The sequence below is a fragment of the Eptatretus burgeri genome, chromosome 6, assembly GCF_056783735.1.
Source record: "Eptatretus burgeri isolate ZD-2024b chromosome 6, Ebu_testis_v1, whole genome shotgun sequence".
Lineage (NCBI taxonomy): Eukaryota > Metazoa > Chordata > Myxini > Myxiniformes > Myxinidae > Eptatretus > Eptatretus burgeri.
The window spans coordinates 10,992,981-11,019,747 of record NC_140966.1 but is presented as its reverse complement, the minus strand read 5'-3'; the positions used below and the strand labels follow the sequence as shown (position 1 = coordinate 11,019,747).

At 40.0% G+C, this 26,767-nt stretch overlaps 1 protein-coding gene across 2 annotated transcripts in view; it reads left to right on the top strand.

Moving 5' to 3' along the window:
• DTYMK (deoxythymidylate kinase) overlaps window positions 1–23,843 on the top strand; it is a 33,667-nt gene extending 9,824 nt beyond the window's left edge. For both annotated transcript variants that reach the window (XM_085883979.1, XM_085883980.1), the window contains exons 4-9: window positions 1,929–2,034; window positions 3,875–4,080; window positions 6,569–6,677; window positions 14,762–14,852; window positions 20,042–20,236; window positions 23,347–23,843. In XM_085883979.1, the coding sequence (XP_085740105.1) occupies window positions 1,929–2,034; window positions 3,875–4,080; window positions 6,569–6,677; window positions 14,762–14,852; window positions 20,042–20,236; window positions 23,347–23,466 (827 nt within the window). In that variant the 3' untranslated portion in view covers window positions 23,467–23,843. The remainder of the gene's footprint in view (window positions 1–1,928; window positions 2,035–3,874; window positions 4,081–6,568; window positions 6,678–14,761; window positions 14,853–20,041; window positions 20,237–23,346) is intronic.
• The last annotated feature ends 2,924 nt before the right edge of the window (window positions 23,844–26,767 follow it).

Below are 26,767 nucleotides of genomic sequence, written 5' to 3'. Positions count from 1 at the left end.
GCACGTTCCTCTCCGCCAGAAACTGTCGGATGCTCAGGGCACTGTGAGCAGGGGCGTTGTCATGATGGAGCACCCAGGCGTTGTTCTCCTACAGATCCCTCCTCTTGTCCCGGACTGATCTCATGAGGCGCCGGAGGATCTCCTTGTACACGTATTGATTCACTGTTTGACCCTGTGGTAGAAACTCAAAGTGGACGATGCCCTTGATGTCAAAAAAATATGATGAGCATCACCTTGACCTTCGACTTCGACATCCTTGCTTTCTTTGGTCTTGGTGATGCCGGACTTTTCCACTGACGACTCTGCCTTTTGGTCTCGGGATCGTATTCGAACATCCACGATTCATCGCCAGTAATGACTCTCCCAAGCAGGTCTGGATCGTCCTCGAGGCACTCGATAATGTCTTGACAGACAGTGACTCTTTGCTGTTTCTGGTCCTCGGACAACAGCTTGGGGATGATCTTTGCGCACACCTTGCGCATTTCGAGATTTTCAGTGATGGTGCTCCAGACAGTGTTTGCTTCACACGTGTCTGCTAACCATCTGCTTCACACGCTCGATGTTGTTCTCCGTTCTGCTCGTTGAAGGTCTTCCAGACCGTGGATCGTCTTCAACCTCCTCCCATCCCTCTTTGAACCTCTTGTGCCATTCAAATGCACATGTACGTGACATCGTTTCTTCCCCGTAGACTTGCTGCAGCATTGCGAATGATTCGGAAGGTGTTTTGCCAAGCTTGGCAAGAAACTTCAGATTGGCTCTCTGCTCACGACTCATAGCGCGACGACTCAGACAAGACAACGTGTAAAGCACGACCTGTAAAAAAATCACACAATAAGCGCAGTCAACCATCACCAATCATATATAATGCTGGAATGTTGCGAAAGACTGTGACGCAACCCGTTCATTCAAGTTGTGTAAGTGGAGCACACAGCAGGCTCAGCCCCGTTACTTTTTAGACGGACCTCGTACATCGTTTTTAGTCCAATCTCTCAATGGTGAAGAATCACTTTAAAAAATTCTAGTAGTCGGATCCGGATCTGGATCGTCACCAAAATCTAATGAGTTTGTCCTTGTCGCACACCCAACCTGCCCACCAAATTTCATCCGAATCTGTACACAACCTTTTGAGATATCCTGCAGACAAACAGACAGATAGGGATGAAAACATAACCTCCTTCCACCTTTGGTAGCAGAGGTAAAAATAGTTAGTGGATAGAATGATTACTGATTATCTTAAAAACCATTCTCTTGGTCAACTGAGTTTTTAAAAGTGTGTAATTATCGTAATTTAACCAAGGACGTTCGCCATACAGCCATTTCTTAAACCTTTTCAAAGAAACACCCTCTCTTGGTTTGCCCGACATCATGGCTGCCAAACACATTCACTCACAAAATGAGTTTGGTCTCACATAGCAATAAGGTGCTATGCCCGATCAAACAGTTCCACACATTAGGTATTCAATCTACAAGCCCATAACAACATCCTTCCAAAAGAAATGGCTTTCAGTTGTCATGATCATGATTAATACAATACATTAGTTTTTTTCTTGGTGGAGAAGTGTCATATCCCACAATACCACTTATCAATATAATCCCTTTTGCTTATGCAATTCTGTTTCAATCTGGCAACACATTTGTAATAAATCCGAACCAACTCTGTGGGGTTTAGTTTGTACCAATATAACGTGTGCTAATTTCATTTCGGTGGAAGGTTTCACTAATTGTGGCCAAAGAAGAGTACGTGCTCAAAAGTACAGTCGAATGGAGTGTGAACTTGTTTGATATCAGGATGATGGGGTTCACATTTTTACGTGAGACCATGATGTGGAATGTACCTTGCCTATTGTACTTTGCATAATTTTCAAGTTGCGTAAATGAAATAAATTTGGATGTTGACTTGCATTGCCTTGAATGGATTGTGTGTGCAGGTTTTATAAAGGAAATTGATAAATTAATTGCTGAATACCAAAGGAATCCACAGTCTTATCGTGAAGTCATCTATTTGCTGAAATGTGCGAAAGAATGCGAGACCAGGTAAGAAGTCATCTTCCCTCCTCTCCTTCCTTCCCCTTCATAGGTATGTGACATGTACAGGACTGTATTTTGGGTTTATTTTTTTTACTTTGATCCATATTCATACGAACCTTCCATCTTGAATTTGATGGAATAGCAATAACAATAAGTTGCTTTATCTTTGTGTGGTTATCAGGTATGCACTGTCATTTGTCCATCGGTTTCTTCATACAAACTTCATCCCAGGAGAAAAAAAACAATACTCTGCTTATCATGGAGAAAAGCTATATTCCTTCACTGACAACGAATGAATCTGTCGGATGAGAACAGTGACGATCAGCTGTTTGAAGCTACATTAGAGGAGATTTCTGTCTTAAACCAATCATTTGCAAATAATGGAGGGTCACCAGTGTTGAGGTCAGGAGGTTAGACGATAAAATGTGCCCTGAAGAGAAAGTGAAGAATATTGAAGGTGCAAATCTTTTTTTTCCCGATAAATATCAACCATAACATCCTTAAGGAAGAGTGAGTTGAAGAGGCTAAAAAGGCATCATACTGACAGTGGGGGAGTGGGACCACAAGAAACAAGGGAACAATTCAAGGAACCAGAAATGTCATGTTTACAATCCTGTTCAGGTCTCAACTAAAGTGACATGGAAGGATTACTCACGATCCGAAAAGGCAATAACTGTTGATTTGAGCGCCTCCCTCTTAAAGATGCAAGTGGTTCTGTTACATATATGTACAATGGCAAGTATTGGCTAATCTACGTCCGAGAAACGGTTACTGTTGTGATGTGATTGAAGTAACATTCCTTCATTGAGTTGGACCATTATCATTCTATCGGAGAAGGGCAGATGAGCTAAATGCTTCTTGAGAATGCATCTTGTTACTCGTGAATCCGACAACAGCAGCCGTATAAACCGACATACTCGATGAGAAGGAAATCTATAATTCCACTCAGCACATTAATTAAGGCAAGCAATAGTGAAAACTACTATTCGTGGTTATTCGCTATGCACTTCAGAAACTTTTTGATACGTGATTCCATTTTTCACAGACTGATGTATGATTGTGCACTTCATTTTCAAAGTTTTGCGTTCAAAACATAGTACGCATAGAGGATTGCAGGTCTGGTGAACTATACATGATTACTTGGTGAAAATGTGTTTACTGCATGTTTGAAGTTTCTAGAAACCCTAATATCTGAAGTTACCATTGCCATCTTCATACAAATATCTGAATCCTGGCTGCCAGCACCATTTATAGCAGGCTCATCCTGCAAAATTAAATTGAAGACATAATACAGGTTCATTTTTGTAGCTCTTACCTCTCCGGTTGTTCTGCTGATTTAACTTTGTGTAGTCCTGCTTCAATTTATTCAGCTTCTCACAATGTTCGATTGTGCTCTTTTTTTTAATGCCATGGTTCTTTAAGTCTTGCAAGCACTTTGCGTATATGGTTTCATTTTGCCTACTAGACCTCAATTGGTGCTACACAGTTAAATCGGACCACTAGAAATTAATATTTTCACTTTCATAGTTTCCCTCCACTGAAACTTACTCTCTGCTGACATGGACGCGAACATCTGCCATTTTATTGCCATCTCCATCTCTGAATAATCTTGCATGATAAAGTTAGCTGGCCTGATTGGCCCTTGATATTCAAGCGGATAAATCTTGTCACTCAACTACCCGTCAATGACCGATCGGAGTGGGTGTGAATTGAACTTGATAACCACTGACCCGATTGGCTGTTGTGACATGGTGTAACCTGGCCTCATGTGACTTTCTTTCTCTTAATGTCTCTCTTCTCTCACCTGTCTTTTTAGGAATTACAACTGTGTTAACTCTGTTTCCAGAACTGAAGAATCAAAGGAAGTGGAATTTATCGGAAATCTTGTTGACAGCACTACAGCATCGGAAGATTGTCCACAAGACAATGCATTGCGTGGAGTTCTTATTGTCTTTGAGGGAGCAGACTGTAGTGGAAAAAGTACACAGTCAAGCAGGTTACAGAAAGAGTTGAAGAGGAGGAGTCATAAAGTGCGTTTGATGCGCTTCCCAGGTCAGTTTTTTGCAGTCATTTATTTACCTCCACCACCAAAGGTGGAAGGAGGTTATGTTTTCACCCTATTTTTGTTTGTTTGTTTGTCTGTTTGTGTGCAGGATATGTCAAAAAGTTGTGGACATATTCAGATGAAATTTGGTGGGCAGGTTGGGTGTGTGACAAGGACGAGCTGATTAGATTTTGGTGAAGATCCGAATCCGGATCCGGCTACTAGAATTTTTAAAGTGATTCTTCACCATTGAGAGATGGGGCTAAAATGATATACGGCATGATATTACAAAAGGTTATTGGGCTCAATGTGTTCCACTGGATCAGACATTGTGTGGAGGAGGTATGCATTCTACCGAGTGCCCTTCGAGTTTTAAAATGTATTTTACCTGCAAATGTTGTTGGTCTACAAGAGCTCCGTGTTGCTGTTGTTGCGAGTCGATTTTTGAAATGTGCACCCACTGGTCGGATAGCTGCCAGACCCTTGTCAGATTTCCATTGGCTTTATTTGGGTCTAGTGTTGTTAATGATGAGGGACCCCGAAAAATCTAATCAGATGTCAAATAATCGTAAAGTTTAATCAAGCCCATCAGAACGCATGGTAATGAAGCATTATATCACGTTACGTAATCAAGCGTGACATTACGTAAATTACTAACTAAAATTTGGTGACACTTTTAGAACGGCCGCATATTGGGGTTCAACAATCCGTGACCATGTGACTAGTCAGCTCATTCTGATATAACCATGGCGGAGATTTACATGGATAAGAGGTGTCAAGTTAATCTTTTAATAGCGCAGTAAATGTGTTTCCCAATTGTGCTGTTCATCTTTTATGAGTGTTTTACATGTGAGTTTCACAATTTGCCTGTTACTGGATTTTGTTGCAGGTTGTGACCACAGTGCGGTCATTATTGTGTCTTTGTTTGAAAGCTTTCTACTGTACTTATTAGCCAGTTGGCCGATCTTCAATTACAGGCCTCAAAAATTTAGCTGCCATAACTCAAGTCAATAAAGTACGCCACTTTTCGATATTGCGACACACGTGATTATATGCATTAATATTTATTTTCAGCAATGTAGGCGAGCACCCTTGCATTGAGCTCATTGGGCAATAACCTTGGGTTGCAGATTGGCCACTGACTCACATGACCAAGATGACAGCACCATTGGAAAGTTGTACATGTGAGAAACAACAAGCAGTTATATGTTTTCTATGGGTGGAAGGTGTGAGTGGAATTGAAATGTACAGACAAATGCGATTGTCTCATGATCGAACGCGTCTCACGATCACAGATGTTGATGAAGAAGAATCTACAACAGCCTTAGCGGCTCCGCCTCAGACTCTGCAACCTCCAATTGGAGAGCTGAACACTGAACAAGCTCCTCCAACCGAGACCGTTGGGAGATGATGATGCGTCAGTAGAGAACATCCAATCAGAATTGACTTTGTTGATAGGTGTCTATTAGACTGTTCTTCTTCATTACTCATTCACTTTATGCGAATTTCACCTGATGAGAGCACAACGAAAAGCTTTGTGGTTTTATTTTTATGGTAATGTCCTTCAAAATGTCTCTGTTTATGTCTATATTATTCATTATGATTGATGATGTGATATGATCTAGCCCTGACTGTGCTTTGGAATGGCATTTTGATGTCAAACCTAACACAGGTTTGGTGATGATCTGCATTTATTCACCGGGATGATGGGAACCAGAACCCCACAAGCCAATCCAGCTGGGTTATCTCCAGCTCCCTGTCTACCTGCACTGACCCCAACATTATCCTTTTGAGGATCCACAAGCCTCTGAGGGGTATTTCTTCAACTTGTAATACACTTTGAGACGACAAAAAAATCAAAAAGCTCGTGTAATAGCTCATACAACCAAAGCAGACAATCCAAACAATAAAATAAAGAGCTAACAAACTTGGATAATCGATAATGCTAAGAAATAATACATGCTAGAAAGGTACAGCAACAATTTCAAATTATTGTAAAAAAAAAAAAAAAAAAAAAATTTGCATGATACCCTTGCTGTGCTGTTTCATTGAAATCCAGCGACTGTCTTGCTTCATCCCTTGGGAATGGAATTGTGCTATTATCATGGACACATGTGAATCAATTGCTGGAGACGTTCAGATTATCCATACACGGACATCTGAGCAGTGCTGGGTTAATGGATCCATGCCGAAGTTTCTGGACACTGGTTAGAGAAATGGAAGCGGTGGCCTGGAGTGTAAAAGAGAGGGAGATCTTCAAAGATCGAGTTGCCGGAGCATGGATTTAAACAGCAGAAAGGGAGCAAGTGAGGACGATGGAATAGTATAAGAAAACTTGAGTGTTGTGGACAGAGCATTTGGAGCAGACAGACACTTAGTGGAACATTGTGATATTCGTAATGGTGAAACACTTGGGCTGTGATTGAGTATGCTGAATTTCGCAAAGATGATTGGTTATGGCTGTTCAAAAATAAACTTTTGTATTTATGTTTCCAGATCGTTCAACATCTATTGGCCAAGTGATCAGTGCCTATTTGGAAAAGAAGTTGGAGATGAATGATCGTACCATCCATCTGCTTTTCTCTGCGAACAGATGGGAGTTTGTGTAAGAGCTCTTGTTTAACTAATTCCTTTATTGCTTTTATTTCTACATTTAGCTTTCATATTTCTTCATATCAGTGCCATTGGCAAAAGGAGTATTAATTGCAGACTTACCTACCTCCACAACAAAACTTAAATGTCTCATCACATGTCGATGAAAACAACAAAATGATTGGAGTGAATGAAAAATTTGGTGCATTTAAAAAATAATTGTTCAAAATTTTCTTTCCCAACTAAGTCTGGTTTTACATGAACTCAACTACCTTTGTTATTGGCATTCTCACCATACATGCCCAAACTGGCAGGTGAGATTTTGTTTTTTTTCAAATTAAATTTAAAAAATTTCTGAAATGATGTTGAAGCAAAAGGATTGTGACACTGATCCAAAGTCCAAAGCCATCAAAACCTCTTAATCCATTCAAACGTTATTGGAACAACAAACAGATTGCAGGAATCAAGTCTCAGTATTTTGTACACATACTGTAGTTGTTGTTGCAGTGAGCCTGGTGTTGGCTTAGTGGTTAGGCAAAATGAGTACCAGTGTGTACTGGTAGAGGGGCTCTGCATCAGCGACACAGTCGTGCTTCCAATAAATGATAGCTACCCTGGCAGCTAAGCTGCCTTACACAAGAAGAAGTTGTTGTTGTTGCAGTGACTTTGATTTCTCACTCTGGGATTTTTGACATTATCCGGCATTGTCAGAAAAAAAAGCAAGATGGACTTCCCACTTTACATGAAGGTTGGTATGATGAAAGGCTTTCTTGTATACGAGCAAGGCATTTTGCAGTTTGGATTGCATTTAGTTTGGAAAGATAGTTCCACATGCCATATGTCCAGAAGATGGTTACGCATGCTCTCCTTGGAAGAGACTGATTGAACTGCAGCATCTTGCTGAGACACCACAGAGTCCTGACATGATGAATGCCATCAAACACGTCTGGGAACATCCATCTGGAGCTACTGAAAAGCTGACCTCTGCGAAGTAATAATTGAGAACTGAAACAAAATATATTCAACATTTGGAAAAATCTGATTCAGGCTGTCATGCAATATCATTTATTTGATGCCTTCAGGGGTTCAAGCACATTTGATTTGTTAACATCATAGATGATTAAATACAAGCCGAAACCCCGTCACAGACGGATTCCGTTCCATGAGCCCAATATGACAACCAGTGGTGGCTCTTGTAAGAGCTGGATCCCAGTCGATGTACTCCATGGCCTTAACGAATGAGGCCTACAAAACGTCCTTGTACATGATATTTTTGGTGTACACTACTCCTTATGAAGAAGTCCCCTGATTTGTGCACGTATCTACTTTGATGTACACCGTGTCAAAACTTCTCAGGTCACAGTACCGAGAAAAACGTGACGCGACCGCTCGGAGGAGCACAAAATTGGTCCTTCAGTATTAATATACAGATAGAAGATACGATGTTTCTTGTGTCAAATTCCATTTCTGAGGTAGTCAGCATGTGCAGAAGAGGGTTTTACATTGCAGACGCTATTTTCGAGGAGTGGAATTACACCGCTCAGTGGTGACGGTCTGTCGACGACAGACATTATGACGTCAGTGAATGACCGATGATGTCATGACGTCCTTACGCCTCTCAGCGGTGACGTCACACGTCGCCATGTAAACGAATGTAAAACGAAAAGTGTTTATTTTGCTTCAGAGTTGAAAGTTGACTATTGCCACTATGTGCGATGCACTCTCACAGGTACGAAGTTTCTTTCAGTCCAGGTCACAGTACCGAGAAAAACATGACACGACCGCTAGGAGGAGCACAAAATTGGTCCTTCAGTATTAATATATACATTGTTTGTTTACAACAAGGGGAGTGCATTTTACTTTGGTCGGGCAATGTAGATATTTAAAGTGTTTTATTTACCTATATAAAACATGTGTTTGTGTATTTGTCTGTCCCCCTTCATAAGGACGATTTAAGAAGTGTTTTCAAGGCCAATCTTTTAACACGACTGTGTGCTCACAAAGGTCTATTTTTCAGGATAAAGAAACTCGAAAAACATTTTTCATAAAAGAGTAATTACATCTCTTCCATTGGAATTGTAGATGGTGGCTTGCAAACCAAGCCTCAAGGGCAGTGTACAGAATCGTTTTTAAAAATAACAATAAATGCAAGGCGTAGGGAGGTGAAATTCGCTGCATGTGATGTGTAATGTGTGCATAGTAAAATGAGTGTTCATTTATGTCTATAGGATGTTTAATAAATAAAGAAGATAATCGTACACCTCGCGCTTAGGCCAAGACTTCAGACTTTGGCATGCTCACGAGGCTGTACCGTCAAAATGAAACGTCCCAGAAGATAAAGAAAATATGATCACATTTGTACATGTACTGTTTTCAATCACATTCTTTTTCTTGCGACAAAACATCATATCTTCCAGTTTCCTTGAATATTTTAAATAAACCAATTCCAACCCATCATTTTTGATGGGCTTTTATACTAGTACTTGCATAAAGATTGTCTGATGCTATCATTGAATGGATACAAGCATGGTTCACACATTCCTTGAAGGTCCTGGAAAAATAAGAAAGCATTTTCCAGTGCTGGAAAGTCCTGGGAAAACTTGTCAAAAGTCCGTGAAACTCCTGGAAAATCGAGAAAAATTGTGCAAATACAAACTTCCCTGGTCAGAATTGTTAATTCTTTAAAAGAACATTACCTATTTTAACAGAGTTCGGACTTGTGGAAGAGGTAAAACACGGAACAGATCAGGCCAAAAGGAACAATAGGGGAGGTGGAGTGTGTGGGGGGTTGCTCATATGCAACCCCATTGCAGTACTTTCTTATTTACCATTCTGTTCAATGTGGGAACTTGAGTAATCACTGTTAAGCCAACAGACACTTTATTCCCCCCCACCCACCAATCCCCAATTACGGTGGCATGTCCCGCATGGCTTCAATGCTGCAGCACGTCCGTTCCTGAGGCTTCAGCGCTGCAGAAGTACACGGTTTGCAAGACTTCCTCATAACCTCCTCCACAGCGCCAAGCACCATGGGCTCAAGTTTGAGTTCAGATCTAGCCCCCGCGAAACACGCGCACCGCACACATGTAACCAAGAACAGCAGAAAAAGTTAAGTGTAATGCTTGGCTTAAATACAATACGTTATAAAAATCGCTAATTTGTTAAAATTTTCAGATTTCACTCCAGATTTTGACACTTATTTTGTCCACCAGATCCGATTCTCAAATCCGACATAATATTTTGATTATATACTTGAATTAGTCCATCAGAGTAGATCGTATTTCCAAACAGAGGCATGTTTGAATTGGCTGAACAAAATTGCGAATTATGACCCCCATAGAATGTGACCGAGGTGTCCAAAGATGTGCCTGAGAAAGGATTTCATTAAATAAGGCGATTAATTGTCTTCAAAAGGGGAGTTTCAATTTTCCCAAACACCCAATTTTCAGTGATACACTTCCTTGGAGTTTTCTTCATATGCTTGCAAAGTTTCAGGCTGCTAGGTTTCATGGTTTTGGTGTTATGGAGGACACACACACACACACACACACACACACACACACACACACACACACACACACACACACACACACACACACACACACACACACACACACACACACACACATACACACACACACTGTCATTTATTAGTACTGTGTGGATGGGAGCGGTGTACTTTGAATGTACCTGTACTTGTCTTTCTTTCTTGTTTGCCCGGGCGATATCTCGTATAGTTAGAAGCTGAAATTTGGGGACAAAAGTGAAGATGTGCTTTGGCAAATATGGTATTTTTTGTTTCATCAATTAATTAATTACTTAATTATGATCGATTTATTAATTACTAATTTTTTTTCTCGTCTGGGCAATATCTCAGACACCATTTTAGCTGAGATTTGGATATGATAATGAACAAATGATTTGGCTCTGAAGGGTATTTTTGATTTATTGATTAATCAATCGATTTATTATTCATTTTTCGATGAATTACTTAATTTTCAAAACTATACAGATTTGGATGAAACGGGGGTGGTTTTGGTACGCGATTAGCCAATTAAGAAAGTAATTTTTCCCCGATTATTTATTTATTTTAATTATGCAATTAATCATTCAATTGCATCTTTATGTGCTGCATGGTGATTAAGTATCATTTGTACACATTCACCTCAGACGTGCACAGCTCCCTCCCAATGCTGTCTCCATGTGCTGCACAGCGGGATCGCCGGTTGCCGAAGGTGCCCCAGAAATGGCGAGCGCTGGAGGATTAATTTATTTATTTGGCATTGGGGCAGTGTACTTTGATTGTACCCCGACTTGTTAACTGTATTTTCTGTAGAAAAATGTAACCTTCAAAATTAAAAAAAAATTTGCCATTCATTTTTTTCACAAGAAATGTGTAGGGACCCTATTATGTGCCATAACTTTAATTAATCTGATATTGTTTGTTGCATCAGTGTATTCCCAAAGCTCGGAAATACTCTCTGTTCTAACAATTGACATTTGATGTCCCAACTGCCTGACCATCAACATCATTCACCAACAAGGAACTTGCTAACGTTAACGAGATGGATGCAACCATGAATGACTGAAGGATTCAGCAACTGGACAACACAGATGAAACAATTTTTATGCAAGATGGTACCCTCCGTACAAAGGAGTCCCCGTGCAATTTTTCTTTTCTGAATAATAACAATAATTGTTATTTTTGTGTGGGGATGGACTTAACCTCAAATGGCCGCACAGCTGACACCGCACGTGAAAAGGCTGAATGCCTAAACTACATGTTTGCATCAAAATCATGTGTACGAAACCCATCGCTTTCTGTCAAACCTCAACTCAGATTCTGCAACTGGTCCAGACAGCATCAGCCCACGTGTCCTAAAAACCTGCTCTTCTGCTATTGCCCACCCTCTCTTTGTTCTATTCACCCTCTCATATGCTCAAGGTCATCTGGCATCTGCTTGGAAATCAGCAAACATTACTCCATCCATCCATTGAGACCAAACTCTGTGCAGAGCACTGGTGCTGCCTAAGCAGTCTCCTTGGCTATTAGGTACAATCCTGGATGGATCGCCACTCCGACACAGTATACCAGCATGCTGGCACTCATTTTGCCAACCTCGGAAGGATGACAGGTCGAGTTAACCCCACCTGGTATTAATTCAACAGATAAGCGGGATTTGAACTCGGGACCCTCGGATCCCAAGCCCACCACTCGAACCATTAAGCCAACACCAGGCATAAACATTACAGCTCTGCATAAAAAAGGTGCAAAAAAATATCCCTGCAACTACAGACCAGACCAATCAGCCTTCTCGCAATCATCAGCAAGGTTATGGAATCCATCCTCATTTCAGACATTAAATCCTTCCTCTTCGCCAATCGCTTGATTTCCGATCATCAATTTGGATTCAGACCAGGTCACTCGACCTTGGATATGCTGCTTCTGCTCTCTTAACAATGGATGGAGGTCCTCAATGCCAGACATGAAATCAGAGCCATCTCCCTAGACATATCGCGTGCTTTCGATATGGTCTGGCACCCTGCCCTACTCACCAAACTCTCTTCCTATGGTATCCAAGGCCATCTCCACTCATGGCTCACAGACTTCCTCTCCTGTCGCAGCCAACGTGTGGCCATAAATGGAGTTCTCTCATCCCCACTTCCTGTCCAGGCTGGAGTTCCTCAAGGCAGTGTTCTGGGCCATGTTCTTTTTCTGGTTTTCATCAATGATCTCTGACTCTCTGGAAAATCCTCTTTATCTCTTTGCTGATGACTCTACCCTCTGCCATACCATCTGTCATCCCTCAGATTGGCAAGCAGCAGCTTCTTCGCTCTCTGCAGATCTGGGTAAAATTACAAACTGGTCCAACACGTGGAACATGTCTTTCAACCCTGACAAGTCTCACACTCTCACTATGTCTCTCTGAATGGACCGTCTGGAACCTCCCACACCCCCCACATCTACTTTCAAAACAATCCTCTTGAAGAAGTCCTTTCATTCAAGCTTCTGGGTCTCACTCTCTGCCATGATCTTTCTTGGGAAAGCCACATTTCCAAAGCCAGTCGCCGACTGGGCATCCTCCGTCGTGCAAAGTCCTTCTTTGGCCCATCTGGGCTCCTGACCACATACAAAGCTTTCGTCTGCAGCCTGATGGAGTACTGCTCTTTCCCCTGGGCTGGTGCTCCCGCCTCTCACCTTTCTCGGCTTCACGCTGTGAGAACCAAGGCATTTAGAATCATTGGTATCTCCCACCGTGATGCTGAGTCTTTGGGCCTCTCACTCTCTCAACGCAAGCATGTCGGTGGCCTTTCTTTCTTCTACCGTCTCCTCTCTGGTCTCGCACCCCCCCTTGCTCTGTTTGCCAGATGTCCCCCCCCCCATATTTCTGCAGGGTGTTCAAGGTCTGCCAGCAACCCCCTTCTGGTAAAACTACCAAAATCACGAATCACTGCTCACCTTCACTCTTTCATTCCTCTTTTTTTTTTCCCTGCATTTCGAACAAACTCCCACACTGTTCAATCCCACTCTTCCCTCCAGGTCTTCAAAATTGCTGTTTACCACCACCTCTTATCTTCCCTCATCCAAAACCACAATCTTTTATTCCTCCGTTAATCCACCCCAAACCCACCTCCTTCAAATTCCCTGCTTTCCTTCCCGAAAGTTCCCTGTCATGTAAGGACCTGAAAGTCACTGTGGTGTCCACCTTGTTTACCTTGTGTACCCCGCCTCATCCCTCTCGCTTCCACATATCTCTTCATGTCTCTGTTCCCCACAGTTTTGTCCTTCCCTCTCCCACCCTTCTTGTCTCCTGCCCCCCCCCCTTTGTTGTGTGTTCTGTGAGCTCTCATATGAGCGACAATGTATACAAAAAAAGTGTATGTCAGCAAACATGCTAATTTGGACGAATTAGAAAATTCTATCTGCAATGTCTTTGCCGATTTGCCAGAGGAGTTTCTTAAGTGTTAAGGAGGAAATGTGGAATGATGGAAAAAAAAATGTGCTGAGAACGCAGGAGCTTGTGTCGAGATTTGACATTCACAAATCAGGGAAAAACTATTTTGGTATTTTATTTACATTAACGACATGGTATTTCTTCATTTAAAATCACGACTTCATTATGGATCACCCTGTATATATAATTAAAGAAGTCTATTTCTGTGATTGTTTGACATGGTGCTATATTATGTCAATGTGTGCTCTAAATCATCCTCTTCCTATAATAAAGAAACATTATCCAAAACAATGATATTTTCTACCCTCATTTACCCCACCCACATCCCTCCTAAATTTCCACTTTATCCTCCTTGGAGTTTCCTTCTCCATGCATGCGTGTTTTGCATCCGGTTTTTGTCTGTTAGGTCCTGATCTGTTCAGTGCACTCTCTCTTTCACGAGGCTAGACTATGTATACAAAAAAATAATGATTCAAAAACGCCAGCTCTGAGATGATTCATGTCGTATATCATCTCTCTCTTTCTCTCTCTTTCTTCTTCATCAAACGAGAAATGCACTGTGCCATAGGTGAATCATGTGCATGTGCATTGTTTACAAGTGGATTGCATCATGTACGTTATGAATTCGGTGGAAAGAGCAGTTCAAAAAAAATTACAGATTTGAATGAAGGTTTGGAATAAAGTTAGGATGAAAATTTTAAGCTGATGGTTATAAGAACAGCTGAAGAAATTTTGATGTGATGACATCAAAGTCGACGATGATGAATCATGCTGCCGATAGAAATGTAGTCAATGACGTACGTTAAGGTCGGGCCTTCGATTTAGCTTTTTGACGAACTTGTAATGAAATATATTCGCTAAATTCAACTTTGATTTGTATTTTTTGAATCGGCAAATGACAGCTTAAACCCTACTTATTGAGAGTAACTAATGAAAACGCCATTGCGTTTTCTGGGTACATTATCATTCAGAAACGTAACCATAATCCCTGACAATCAGTTTAGTGCTGTTGGAAAATTGCCGACTGATAAAATTCAAAATGTACTGTTGTTTTCAGCTTTGAGATGGCCATTGTCCAATAATTACCTTTATGTTTTTATTTTCAACTTGTCTGCCTGTTTTGTGGTGTTGTTCCTGGCAGGCAGCAAATGCATAACGACCTAGCTGCTGGTGTGACCCTTGTGCTTGACCGTTACGCTTTTTCTGGAGTTGCTTATTCAGCCAGCAAACCTGTAAGTTTCACAGCAGTCACTCTCCCCACTCCCATTTTGAAATTTTAACACAAAAGATGAATAATTGTGCGATTTGTAATGTTCCAAATTTGAACACCAAAATTTAATAATTGTGGGATTTATAATGTACCAAATTTGAACACAAGAGTCATAAATGTGAGATTTATAATGTACCAAATTTGAACACAAAAGATAAATAATTGTGCAATTTATAACGTCCCAAATTTGAACACAAAAGATTAATAATTGTGCAATTTATAACGTCCCAAATTTGAACACAAAAGATTAATAATTGTGCGATTTATAACGTCCCAAATTTGAACACAAAAGATAAATAATTGTGCAATTTATAACGTCCCAAATTTGAACACAAAAGATGAATAATTGTGTGATTTATAATGTACCAAATTTGAACACAAAAGATTAATAATTGTGGGATTTATAATGTACCAAATTTGAACACAAAAGAGTCATAAATGTGAGATTTATAATGTACCAAATTTGAACACAAAAGATGAATAATTGTGCGATTTATAATGTACCAAATTTGAACACAAAAGATTAATAATTGTGGGATTTATAATGTACCAAATTTGAACACAAAAGAGTCATAAATGTGAGATTTATAATGTACCAAATTTGAACACAAAAGATGAATAATTGTGCGATTTATAACGTCCCAAATTTGAACACAAAAGATGAATAATTGTGCGATTTATAACGTCCCAAATTTGAACACAAAAGATTAATAATTGTGCAACTTATAATGCACCAAATTTGAACACAAAAGATGAATAATTGTGTGATTTATAATGTACCAAATTTGAACACAAAAGATAAATAATTGTGCGATTGATAACGTTCCAAATTTCAACACAAAAGATTAATAATTGTGCGATTTATAACGTCCCAAATTTGAACAGAAAAGATTAATAATTGTGCGATTTATAATGCACCAAATTTGAACACAAAAGATAAATAATTGTGCGATTTATAACGTTCCAAATTTGACCACAATAGATTAATTGTGCGATTTATAACGTTCCAAATTTGCACACAAGTCATAAATGTGAGATTTATAACGTACCAAATTTGAACACAAAAGATTAATAATTGTGCGATTTATAACATCCCAAATTTGAACACAAAAGATTAATAATTGTGCGATTTATAACGTCCCAAATTTGAAAACAAAAGATTAATAATTGTGCGATTTATAATGTACCGAATTTGAACACAAAAGATAAATAATTGTGCGATTTATAACGTCCCAAATTTGAACACAAAAGATAAATAATTTTGCGATTTATAATGTACCAAATTTGAACACAAAAGTGTAATAATTGTGCGATTTATAATGTACCAAATTTGAACACAAAAGATGAATAATTGTGTGATTTATAATGTCCCAAATTTGAACACAAAAGAGTAATAATTGTGCGATTTATTGTGTTCCAAATTTGAATACAAAAGATGAATAATTGTGTGATTTATAATGTCCCAAATTTGAACACAAAAGAGTAATAATTGTGCGATTTATTGTGTTCCAAATTTGAATACAAAAGATGAATAATTGTGCAATTTATAATGTACCAAATTTGAACACAAAAGATGAATTATTGTGCAATTTATAATGTACCAAAGTTGAATAATTGTGCGATTTATAATGTACCAAACTCATAACTTTTTTTTCGAGTGTATAAAGATTCATAATTTTACTTCTTCTGTAAACGTAAAATATTTTTGAACACAAAAGCATTCTATTACATGTGGCATATAAGGGCGTGTAGAGCCAAATGAAATGGAGTATCTAGAAATAGAGCCTCTTCTTGGACAGTGGACACTCCTTGAACAGAAATAGAACCTGTTTTTTCAAGATGCCCAAATCAGCAAATTGGGAGAAAGGATTTTGTTTCAATGAGGGAACCAGGTGGCAATAAACTATGTAAGCAGAAACGTCTTGTTCTGGGAAATTTATACGAAACACACTGTGCTTTCAGTGACAAATTCCCAAGCATGAAGATTGACGTATCCAAAGTACAGAGCTCGATGGATAAGACTGCATGTTTGCTGGTACCAGCAGATGAAAGCGAAGGCATAACCCTAAATTTTCTCCCCCCATATGGGTCTTCCACATGATTTTCTTATCCCATAAACCCAGACATTCTCATTGTTACAATCGTGAACATTCTCAGCAAAGTGAATCCTCCAATGACTGAGGGAGATTGAAATAAGGGCTCCCTCAGACAAACTAGCATGAATGCCCTAGTTTTGATTTCAACATGTATCAGTGTGTTTGCAGTATTCCCATGCTCAGACGACTGAATCTTACCTTATCTTCAGCAACACAAGCTCTGATGTTGAATATTACTTTTTGCCACCATTTCAGAATACAAATTATTTGACGTCTTACTTTCCTTTTTGCTAATTTTCAGGACCTGTGGCTTAAATCTGTACACTAGTGTGACTGAAAAATCTTAAACTGATTACGCCAAATGTGAGGTCAAATTTGAGGTCAAATGTCAGGCATCAAGGCATGGAATCCCACAGATCTTCAAAGGTGATAAAAAAAATTTCAAGTGAAAGTAGTTTCTAATCTTTCCAAAAATGTCTGATTTCTTCTCTCTCACAGAAGTATTTTCTGAGATGTGACAATTTCAAGTCCACATGCGGTCATCTTTGAAAGGTCATATCTCGGGAACCATTTGACCAATTTTGTTCAGAGTTGGCACAAAATTTTGCTTCAACAACAACTTACAACAAACCAATTTGTAAATTATGGGGCAATTACCCATGTTGAAGTAGTATGGAATGATGCAAAAACAACATTTTCACATCAATGAAAGTTTACTGTGAATATTGTTTATGGAATGCGACAAAGTGAAATTTATCCCAAATATAGCCTGGTGTTGGCTTATTGGTTAGGGTGGCTGGCTTGGGATCTTAGGGTCCTGGGTTCGAGCCCTGTTCGTCGCTGAATTAACACCAGGTGGGGTTGACTCAGCCTGTCATCCTTCTGAGGTAGGCAAATTGAGTACCGGTGTACTGATATTGGGGCACAGTATCAGCGGTGTAGTCGTGCCCCAATGAAACGATAGCGACCCGGCAGCAAAGCTGCCATACGCAAGAAGAAGAAGATCCCTAATATCTTAGTCCTGGAATGACACGTTAAGAATGATCACACATATGATGCTAATTATTCACTCCAGTGAAGCAGAGTATTAGAATGAGCGATTGTCATTAATATGTAGTCTTTGGTGACTTGGCATTGTAAATTTGCTCTCATTATGGTACAGTCAGTACACTGGGTATGTAGGGATGGCGTGGAAAAAATTCCAAGCCCGACCCTCGATAGATTTTAAAGGCGTTTACGTGGCTGGGCTGTATCGCGCCACTACAATATATTGTCTGTAGGCTAATTACATTAATAAAAGGATGCAGGGATGGACCTTGCATATTTTTATGCTGCCTTCCCTGACTTGCTTACATTCTTTTCCCTTTGCATTGAAATGCTTTTTATTTGCTCATGCCATCGGTATTCCACAGTGAAGTAGAATATGATTTGTGGAAGTCTGGCATGGACACGACCTTTACGTGATGAGACATCTGGTTCCATTAAAATAAAATAAAATTGAACATATAACACAGAGTTGTGGTGGGTGAGTCCAGGGATTATTTTTCAATATAAATGCAAGTTGTAAAATAAAAAAACGATAACGGCGAATGGAAAATTATTTGGTTTGCGATCAATGACGTGCATGGCACGAGTTGTATAAGGGTAATCACATCAAACCTTTACAACTTTGAACCACGATGAATAATTAATTAAAACACATATTGATGGAGTTTGCTTTATTGAAAAGAGCATCTGAAAAAGTTTATGTTCACTCATTGTCGTTATTCCACTTCGACTTGAGCACTCTTCGTTACCCGGAGAATATCAAGACAATATTCTAGCTCTTGCCGGGTTTGTTCAAGAACGTTAGCATCGACACTTGTATGGATGGAATACAACAAAAATCTGCTGTAATAAAATTTTTGAGTTGCCTAACAATATGCAGAAAACCACCTCAAGTTGTATTACCCCATTCGGAAGTTGGGCTTATTCTAAAATATAAACTTAAGGTGTCATGTGATCACCCTTACATTGTGCCCAATAGAATGTGCACGTGACAGTAAAATACAAATTATCTCAAAACTTAGTGAATGTTAAATGACTTTTGCATTGGTCTGCTTGTTTTTTTTTTTTAGGTCATCTCTATCATCTCAGTAGAGATGACCTAATAACCCCAGTCTCGAAGTCTGTCCGTCCGTCCACAATCAAACCGAGTGGAGACAAATAACCAATAGTGGAATGGATAGAGGTCGATGAGACGTGCACAACGATATAACTTTCAAGGTCGTCCAAGGTCGAGGTCAACGTCACGAGGCTGTCAAAGTTGCGAATTTCAAATCGTATCTCCTCCCTCATTTATCAAGAGAGATCAAATGTTATTAGTGATTCAGATACTATGGACTATTATCTAGAACAACATGAGCCATTTTTTTTGAAATTTGCTCTCGTTCCGATTTTATAGCCCTTCAAATTCGTTCTGATTCCCCGTATGGGCCGTTCATAAAGTACGTACATACAAAAATAAAAGTATTAAAAAATTAAGAACCGGGACTCTCCGAGACAAATATTACATTTGAAGCTTTTGTCAGATTTAACTAAAACAATGGAACACAAGTTTATATGCACACTTACTTTCATTTATGACATTAACATTGTTTTGAATGTCAATTTGTACTTTTATTTTCATAAATGACATGTGCTGTGATATTAAAATAAAAAGGTAAATTACACCACGAGGGACTGCATTGTCATGGCTTACAAACATGGGTTCATAAGGAACTGCTGGCTTTGCAAGCGATTAGCGATGTATAAGGGGGGTGGGTGGGTGGTCACTAGCCTGCATACAGAGGGGGTGGGTGGTTTTGAAACCCGGGAGTAGAGCGTACGTACTTTATGAACTGCCCCTATTCCAGTCTGGCACAGAGTTACTTTCGACCTCTGGCAGAGATGACCGGCAGTCCCTCTCGGGGGTATTTTTTGAAATTATTTTTTCTGAGACTTGATCAGCAAGCTTTATGTTGTCAAAGAATGATCTACTCCATGTGTAAATACCTTTTCTGCTATTTTTTGTCAGGGTCTATCTTTATCCTGGTGCCAAGCCCCAGATCGAGGTCTTCCATGCCCTGACCTCGTCCTTCTGCTGGAAACTCCAACTGGTTTGCCAGGACAGACACACCGGTTTGGCTGCGAGCGTTATGAAACGAGCGTGGCCCAGAGTAATGCCTCATCATGCCTCAGGAAACTCGCCAACGATCCAGATGTGCATTGGGTGAGACGATTTCAATTTTTTACTTTACTGTGGGGAAATCAGGACCCTGTTTACACTGCCCCATTGAGGACATGGGTGAGAAGGTAACGACGAAGCTGTATTGCCATTTACGCCACACGTCCCGACTTTGAGATTATACGTAAACAAGGATTTTCACGTGTGACGTTCCATATTTCTATGTTCTCTCCTCTTGCCTGCAAGCAAAATGGCAGAACCTCCTGTTTTTAAAATCCAAGTTCTAGTATTACCACTTGTCACATTTTACTTGACTATATTTACAATCCCCGTTTAGCCCCAACAAACATGAGAGGTCTGACAGATTAAGTAATTGGCTCTACAGTGAATCCTAGGTATACCACCAAGCGATTCACACACCGTCAATATACCACTTAACAAAACCATTCATAAGGAACGTGACAGATCTGCTTCATTTGTTATGATGTTTCAATCCCTCACAATTCTGTTTGCACGCTTTTGGCTTTTCCTTGCATTGTGCTGTCAAATTATCAATACCTTTAGATTTCAATTATTGCAACACATTTTCTTTCAAACACTATGTCATTGTCTCTGATCGACCATAACTACTACTAGCAACCCAGCGTCTTGCATCATGGGCAGTGTGTCTCCAGGTAACTTGTTGGACCCTGCTTTTTGAGCAGGTAAATCGCTTGCCCTCTCAGCCCACTTGTTACAGGTTGACTCTGTGTAAACGTGGCAACAAGGCTCAGGCTTGATGTTGAGGTTCAATGAAGAAACCAGTCAAGACCTCAAGTGTGAATTCCATATCATGTTTGACTTGCACGTATGCTGCGCTGCACGTAAAGGCCCGGTCACACCTTGACGTTTTAGCCAGCGATGGCAACGTATTAAAATGTATCTAAAACGCTGGCTCACGTTGAACTTTTGATGTTTTTTTTTTAAATATTCGGACGTATTCATAGCGACTTGGTCTTATGTATAACGCATTGGTAACGGACACAGAACGTTTCGTTGTGTTATAGATAACTTATACCAACGAATGCTGAACCTGTTGTCAGCCTACACAACCGATGCCCAACGATAGTCTAACTTAGGCATAGCGCGTTGCACGCATCGCCGACGATGTCGTGACGTAGCCTATTAAAAGGCTGACGCACAACGATTCGAATCATAACTGCCGTAGAAATGGAAGTGTCAACATCGCGGTCACACCTTGGCGATCTTGCCAGCGTATGCCGACCTAAGAAAAATGTGTCTAAAACGTTGGGGCACGTCAAATACGGTATGAGTAAGTTTGGTATACGTGAGTAGAACGCTAAAGTACGCTATCATACGTCGTAAGTAGAGTACGTCAAGAAATTTTAAACATGTTCAAAATTTTACGACGTACTCGGCGTATGACACACGTTCCGCATGCGATGGGGATAAGTTTTACACACGTCCACAAAGGCTACTCATAAGTCGAAACACGTCGCGGTAATGTCTTTTTTACACGAAACTTATTTCTAACTTATGTTTGACGTGCTTTGAACCAATTCTTTACGTAGTCCCAACACACATCGACGTATGTAGACGTATTCCAATGACGTCTTCCGGTCGACAAAAAAAAATAAATTAACGTGTTTCTAGCTTACAACTGCCATATAAAGACGTGTTCCCAGCGGTTTTGGGAATTGGTATATAAAAATGCTGCTCATAAAAGGGGAACCCAACAGTGTTTTTGAGTCGATGTCCATGTCAGCAGTAACAGTATCAGTCTCAGTATCAGTATTAGTAGTAGTTTGTTCATGTTGGCAGTAGTAGGTGAGTGTGAGGGGGAGGGTGTGGGTTATGATGGATCGTCCTTGCGTCCGCGTGTCCACGGGTAGGAGATATCTTTTCACCATTGTTCGAAGTTCTTCGCAGCTAATTTTTTACGGGGCTTTTTCAACAATGAGCTATAGCTTGTTTTTACGATTTAGGTCTATTCATAACGGGTTGGACAAATGCACAATGAACTAATAATGTGCATAGAGCGCTTTGATTACTTATAGATACGATATACCAACGAATAATTATCGTGAAGCCAGCGTTCACAAACTATGCCCAACAATAGCCTAACTTATCCATATCGTGCGGCAGTTTATCTTTGCCGGTGACGTGGGGTTTGCTATTCATAGGCTGCCACTCAACGATTTAAATGGCTGCATCTCCACTATTGAAAGTAGACGCTTGCGCTCAACAATTGGATTTTTTTTCCACTCAACGACTTTTAAACGGTACCACTCAGCTATTTTCATTGTTTACAATGAACGATTTAAATTGCTGTCACTCGCCTTTGTTTTTTGACGCTGGGGTTTGGAAATTTGAAGCGTTTCTTCTGAACGTGTTAAAACGCTCAAACTCGACTATTTTAAATAGACGCTGCCGATGGACAATTGGAATCATAGCCAAGCTTGACATCGAAGTGTGAACATCCTCGTCATGCTGAAGAAAAGTTTGAAGAATGCTGCAAATAAGTGTCCTGGCCGTGGCCGTGGACGCTGACGCAAGGACGATCCATTATACCGACGTCTTTCAGCCTATGAGTAACTTAAAAGTAACGTCTGTCGATGTGTGGCAACGATCGCGTAACGTGCCAACAACACGTTAATCATAGGTTAGAAATAAGTTTCGGGTACGCTAAACATTAGCTCGGCGTGTCTCAACTTATGATTAACTTACAAGTAGCATGTGTTGACGTCTGTCAACGATCGCAGACCGTGCATACAACTTGTGGCCAGCGTAGCGGAACGTCTGAGTCATACGCCGGCATATGTCGTGAAATTTCAAGCATGAAAAAATTTGAGGACAACCAAAAAGTACAACGTTTAAAGCCAACGTACAACGACGTATGGCAGTGTTTTTCAGCGTGCTCTCAATGTTATCAAAACTTACCCATAACATATTCAACGTGTGCCAGCGTTTTAGAAAAAAAAAATTCAAAAATCGGCATACGTTGGCTAAAACGTCAAGGTGTGACCGGGCCTTAACAGCAGAACTTTTTTTTTTAAACCAAAAAAAACGAATATCTTCTGCATAAAATAATTTTGCTGAACTTGAACAGTCATTTTCATACAATTGGTGTCTCTTTCTACACTCATGTGTTACAGGAAATCGTAGGAAGTGGATCGGAGGATGACGTCCATCAGCGGGTTTTGGCCACGGTGGAACCCGTACTCGTTAACGCATCCAAAACCCCCCTTGGACACCTCTGGAACAAACAGTACTAAGTCTTTATCTTAAATTTGGAAATGCAAAGTGAACTAGGGACACAGTATCCAAAAGGATTCCTCAGATGGAACACAAATCAGTAACTCAAATTTAACTTCGAAGTTTGGATGCGCCGAGAGGAATTGTATTTTCTTTTTAATTGTGCTGAAATTTGAACATTTTTTGAACCTCATTGCCTGGAGATGTATTTATGTTAAATGCAAATAATGCTCTTCCTTTTGTTGATACATTTGATCTCCTTCTAATGAGACTTTTCTACATTTGATCCCCTCCACCCCAACAAACTTTGTCATCCTCTGTATTTGATTAATTATTAAATAGTAGGCCAAGCGGTGGGTGTACAGTGCAGTCTCATTAAAATGAGCAGGTGGATTAAGTGTACCGTTCTTTTTTGTTTTGTTTTTGAGAGAAGAATAATTACATTGGCAGTCCTATCCCCTACACCTCCACAGTAGGGTGATATCTAGTCAAACTGGTCATGCTCCCATCAGTGTACATGGTGAATGCTTGGTTAATTTGATGAATTTTATTGTATTATTCCACGACGACGATTCAGACAGTGTCCATCAGTAAGACTTGGTTCCAGGAAAACGTCCTGGAAAATGTTCACATGACCCCACACTATTCCTTGCTAATGAAGAGCAGAAACAACGGTCATGGAGGTGGTGTTGTTCTCTATGTTAATTTAGCATGAATGCATCTCCTATTAACATCCCAGTGTCTGAAGAACATGATCGGTTTTTGACATGCTATCTCTTCAAATGACCAGACTTTTTTGTATGCGGAGTGGAGGATCGGGGAAGAGATAGAACACTGAACGGATGAAGAATTAACAGAACAAAATTACCCCTGTGTGGGGGTGACGGTCATCTCTATAATACCACTAGTTCTCAATGTTCAGTTCAGGTAACCGCAAAACAGTCCAAACTAACCGTTTCGATTGAAATAGTTCACAGAGATACACTAGGATAATACTACGAATGACATAATTAATAAATATGTATTGTTCATTTAGTACCCGGATTAACACATCATAATCACCAGTAAGTGCAATACGTGGTTTTCCAGTCCGTCCACTCTCTGGGGACATTTCACTTCTGGTTGTAGAAAAAAAACGAAAAAATAGGCTTAGCTCTCGGAGATTATGATAATCCTGTAGATTATTCTTCACTGGTTATAATGCAACTTTCAGAATGAAAATTGGTCAAGTATTTATAGAGATATTGAGGTTTGAAAAATCGTTAGAGCTAGCAAATTCATTAATTATTAATTCCACAGAAGTTTTGTGACACTGCACAAAGTAACATGTCAGGTATGAAAAAACATTTTGTATGCCAGATTCATTAATTCTGGAATGTACTCATTGATATATTAATCAGAAAGCGCGAAGCATGTGGCATAATTTATCACTTATCCCCTCATCCGGGATCCGTGGCCTCGCCCCACAGCCTGCAGCCCTATGTCCGCCGGTGATTATGTTAGATATCGGCACGATCGAGAGGAGCCTGCGAATCATCCCTGCTGATGCACTGAATTGATGCAATCGTTCGGCCAGAATATTCGTTGTCAAGATGTTGCGTGATTAAATCACCAATACAGTCACTCGAATTTATACCGCCGACATACTTCTTAACAATCACCTTCGCCCCAGAAACCACAGTCGATCTGAACCACGCTGGCCACTGCTCAGATGCCATGACCGGACTACTGCGCAGTTCGACTGCGCAGATTGGTTAAAGATGACTCGACATTTTGGCGCGCGCGCGCACGAAATTATATTTTGAAAATAAATGCCGACGTTTACATTTCGGGTTTTGAAACTTTTGCACCTTCGGCGGAAAATGTATAAATATAAAAGGCTAAAAATGTGTTTTATAGCGAACGAAGTGAGCTTAATACTTAACGCGTGCACGTGAGAGAATAGGAAATAACAACAACAACAACAACACAATAGCCCTGGCTATTTGGAATCCATGTCATTAGCTATGACTTTTTGCTTCCGGTTGTTGTTAAACGCTGTGCGGTGTATAAACACGATTGGGTTTTATTTCTATCTTGTGAATATTACTTAACGCGTGCAAATGAGAGAATAGGAAACAACAAAAACAACACAATACCTTCGCAATTGTGAATCTGTGTCATTGGCTATGACCATTTTGCTTCAGTTTTTTGTTTTGTTGCTGGTTTTTTTTTTTGTTTCCGGTTTTTGTCATGGGGAATGATGCATGCCGGGAGATCATGACCAGAAGTGTTTATTTATTTATTCAATTATTTTTTTCCCAAAGTTAATTTTATACTTCCGAAGGTGATTTTTTCATGACAGGAAGTGTTTATTTAGTATTTAACATTACCGGGAGTGATTTTGAAACTCTTTCTGGAACTTTTAATTTCTTTTATTCTTGACCAGAAGTGATCGGTTATTTATTTATTTATTCGATTATTTTTCCCCCAAAGTTAATTTTAATAAAGGTATCTCCCGCATCATCAAAAAATATTTTTTAATCGTGATTTACATTATTTGTTCGCTGATCCCGAATCCAGGCCGAAGTAACCGGAAATTGCGTCAAAATCATCAGCTGTGCGGCGCTTACATGTACCACGGTATAGTTGGCAAGTACACAGTTGTGAACAAGTTTTATGTAAAGTCATAAGCGAATGCAAGAAGAATTCTACATTCGCTTCGAGGCTTTGCCTATTCCATATTATTTATATTTCATTTCTCCTTCCTTCCTTCTTTGCGAATCGCATCGGCGTTTTTGGCCATCTTCCAGATCACGTGACGATCAAATGGGAAGGAAATTCAAAAATCTGTCCGGTTAGATACAAGATAATATTTTTTTACTATCATAATCAATAAACAGTTGCCGAATATCTTGTAGAATGGCAGACCAGATAGGTTTTGAAAATGGCGATTTTTATAACTTACGTGACCTCGTCCCTGACCTTGAACCAGGACAAAAGTTATATTGTTGTGCAACACTCATCGACCTCTACCCACATACTAAGTTTCAGCAAGATCGGAAAGACAAATTGTTGATGGACGTACGGACATTTGGTCCGGCTTTATTAGGTCATCTCGGTAGAGATGACCTAAAAAAGGAACAGGAGAGAGGGGGAAACACGAACAGCATCAGGATGTAACAAAAGGAACTAGAAGGGCACTCGGTAGAGCACATACCTCCACCACGCAATGCCTGATCCAGCAGAACATATCGAGCCCAATAACTTTTTGAGATATCATGCTATATATAGTTTTTGGCTCCATCTGTCAATGGTGAAGATTCAAAATCCGGATCCAGA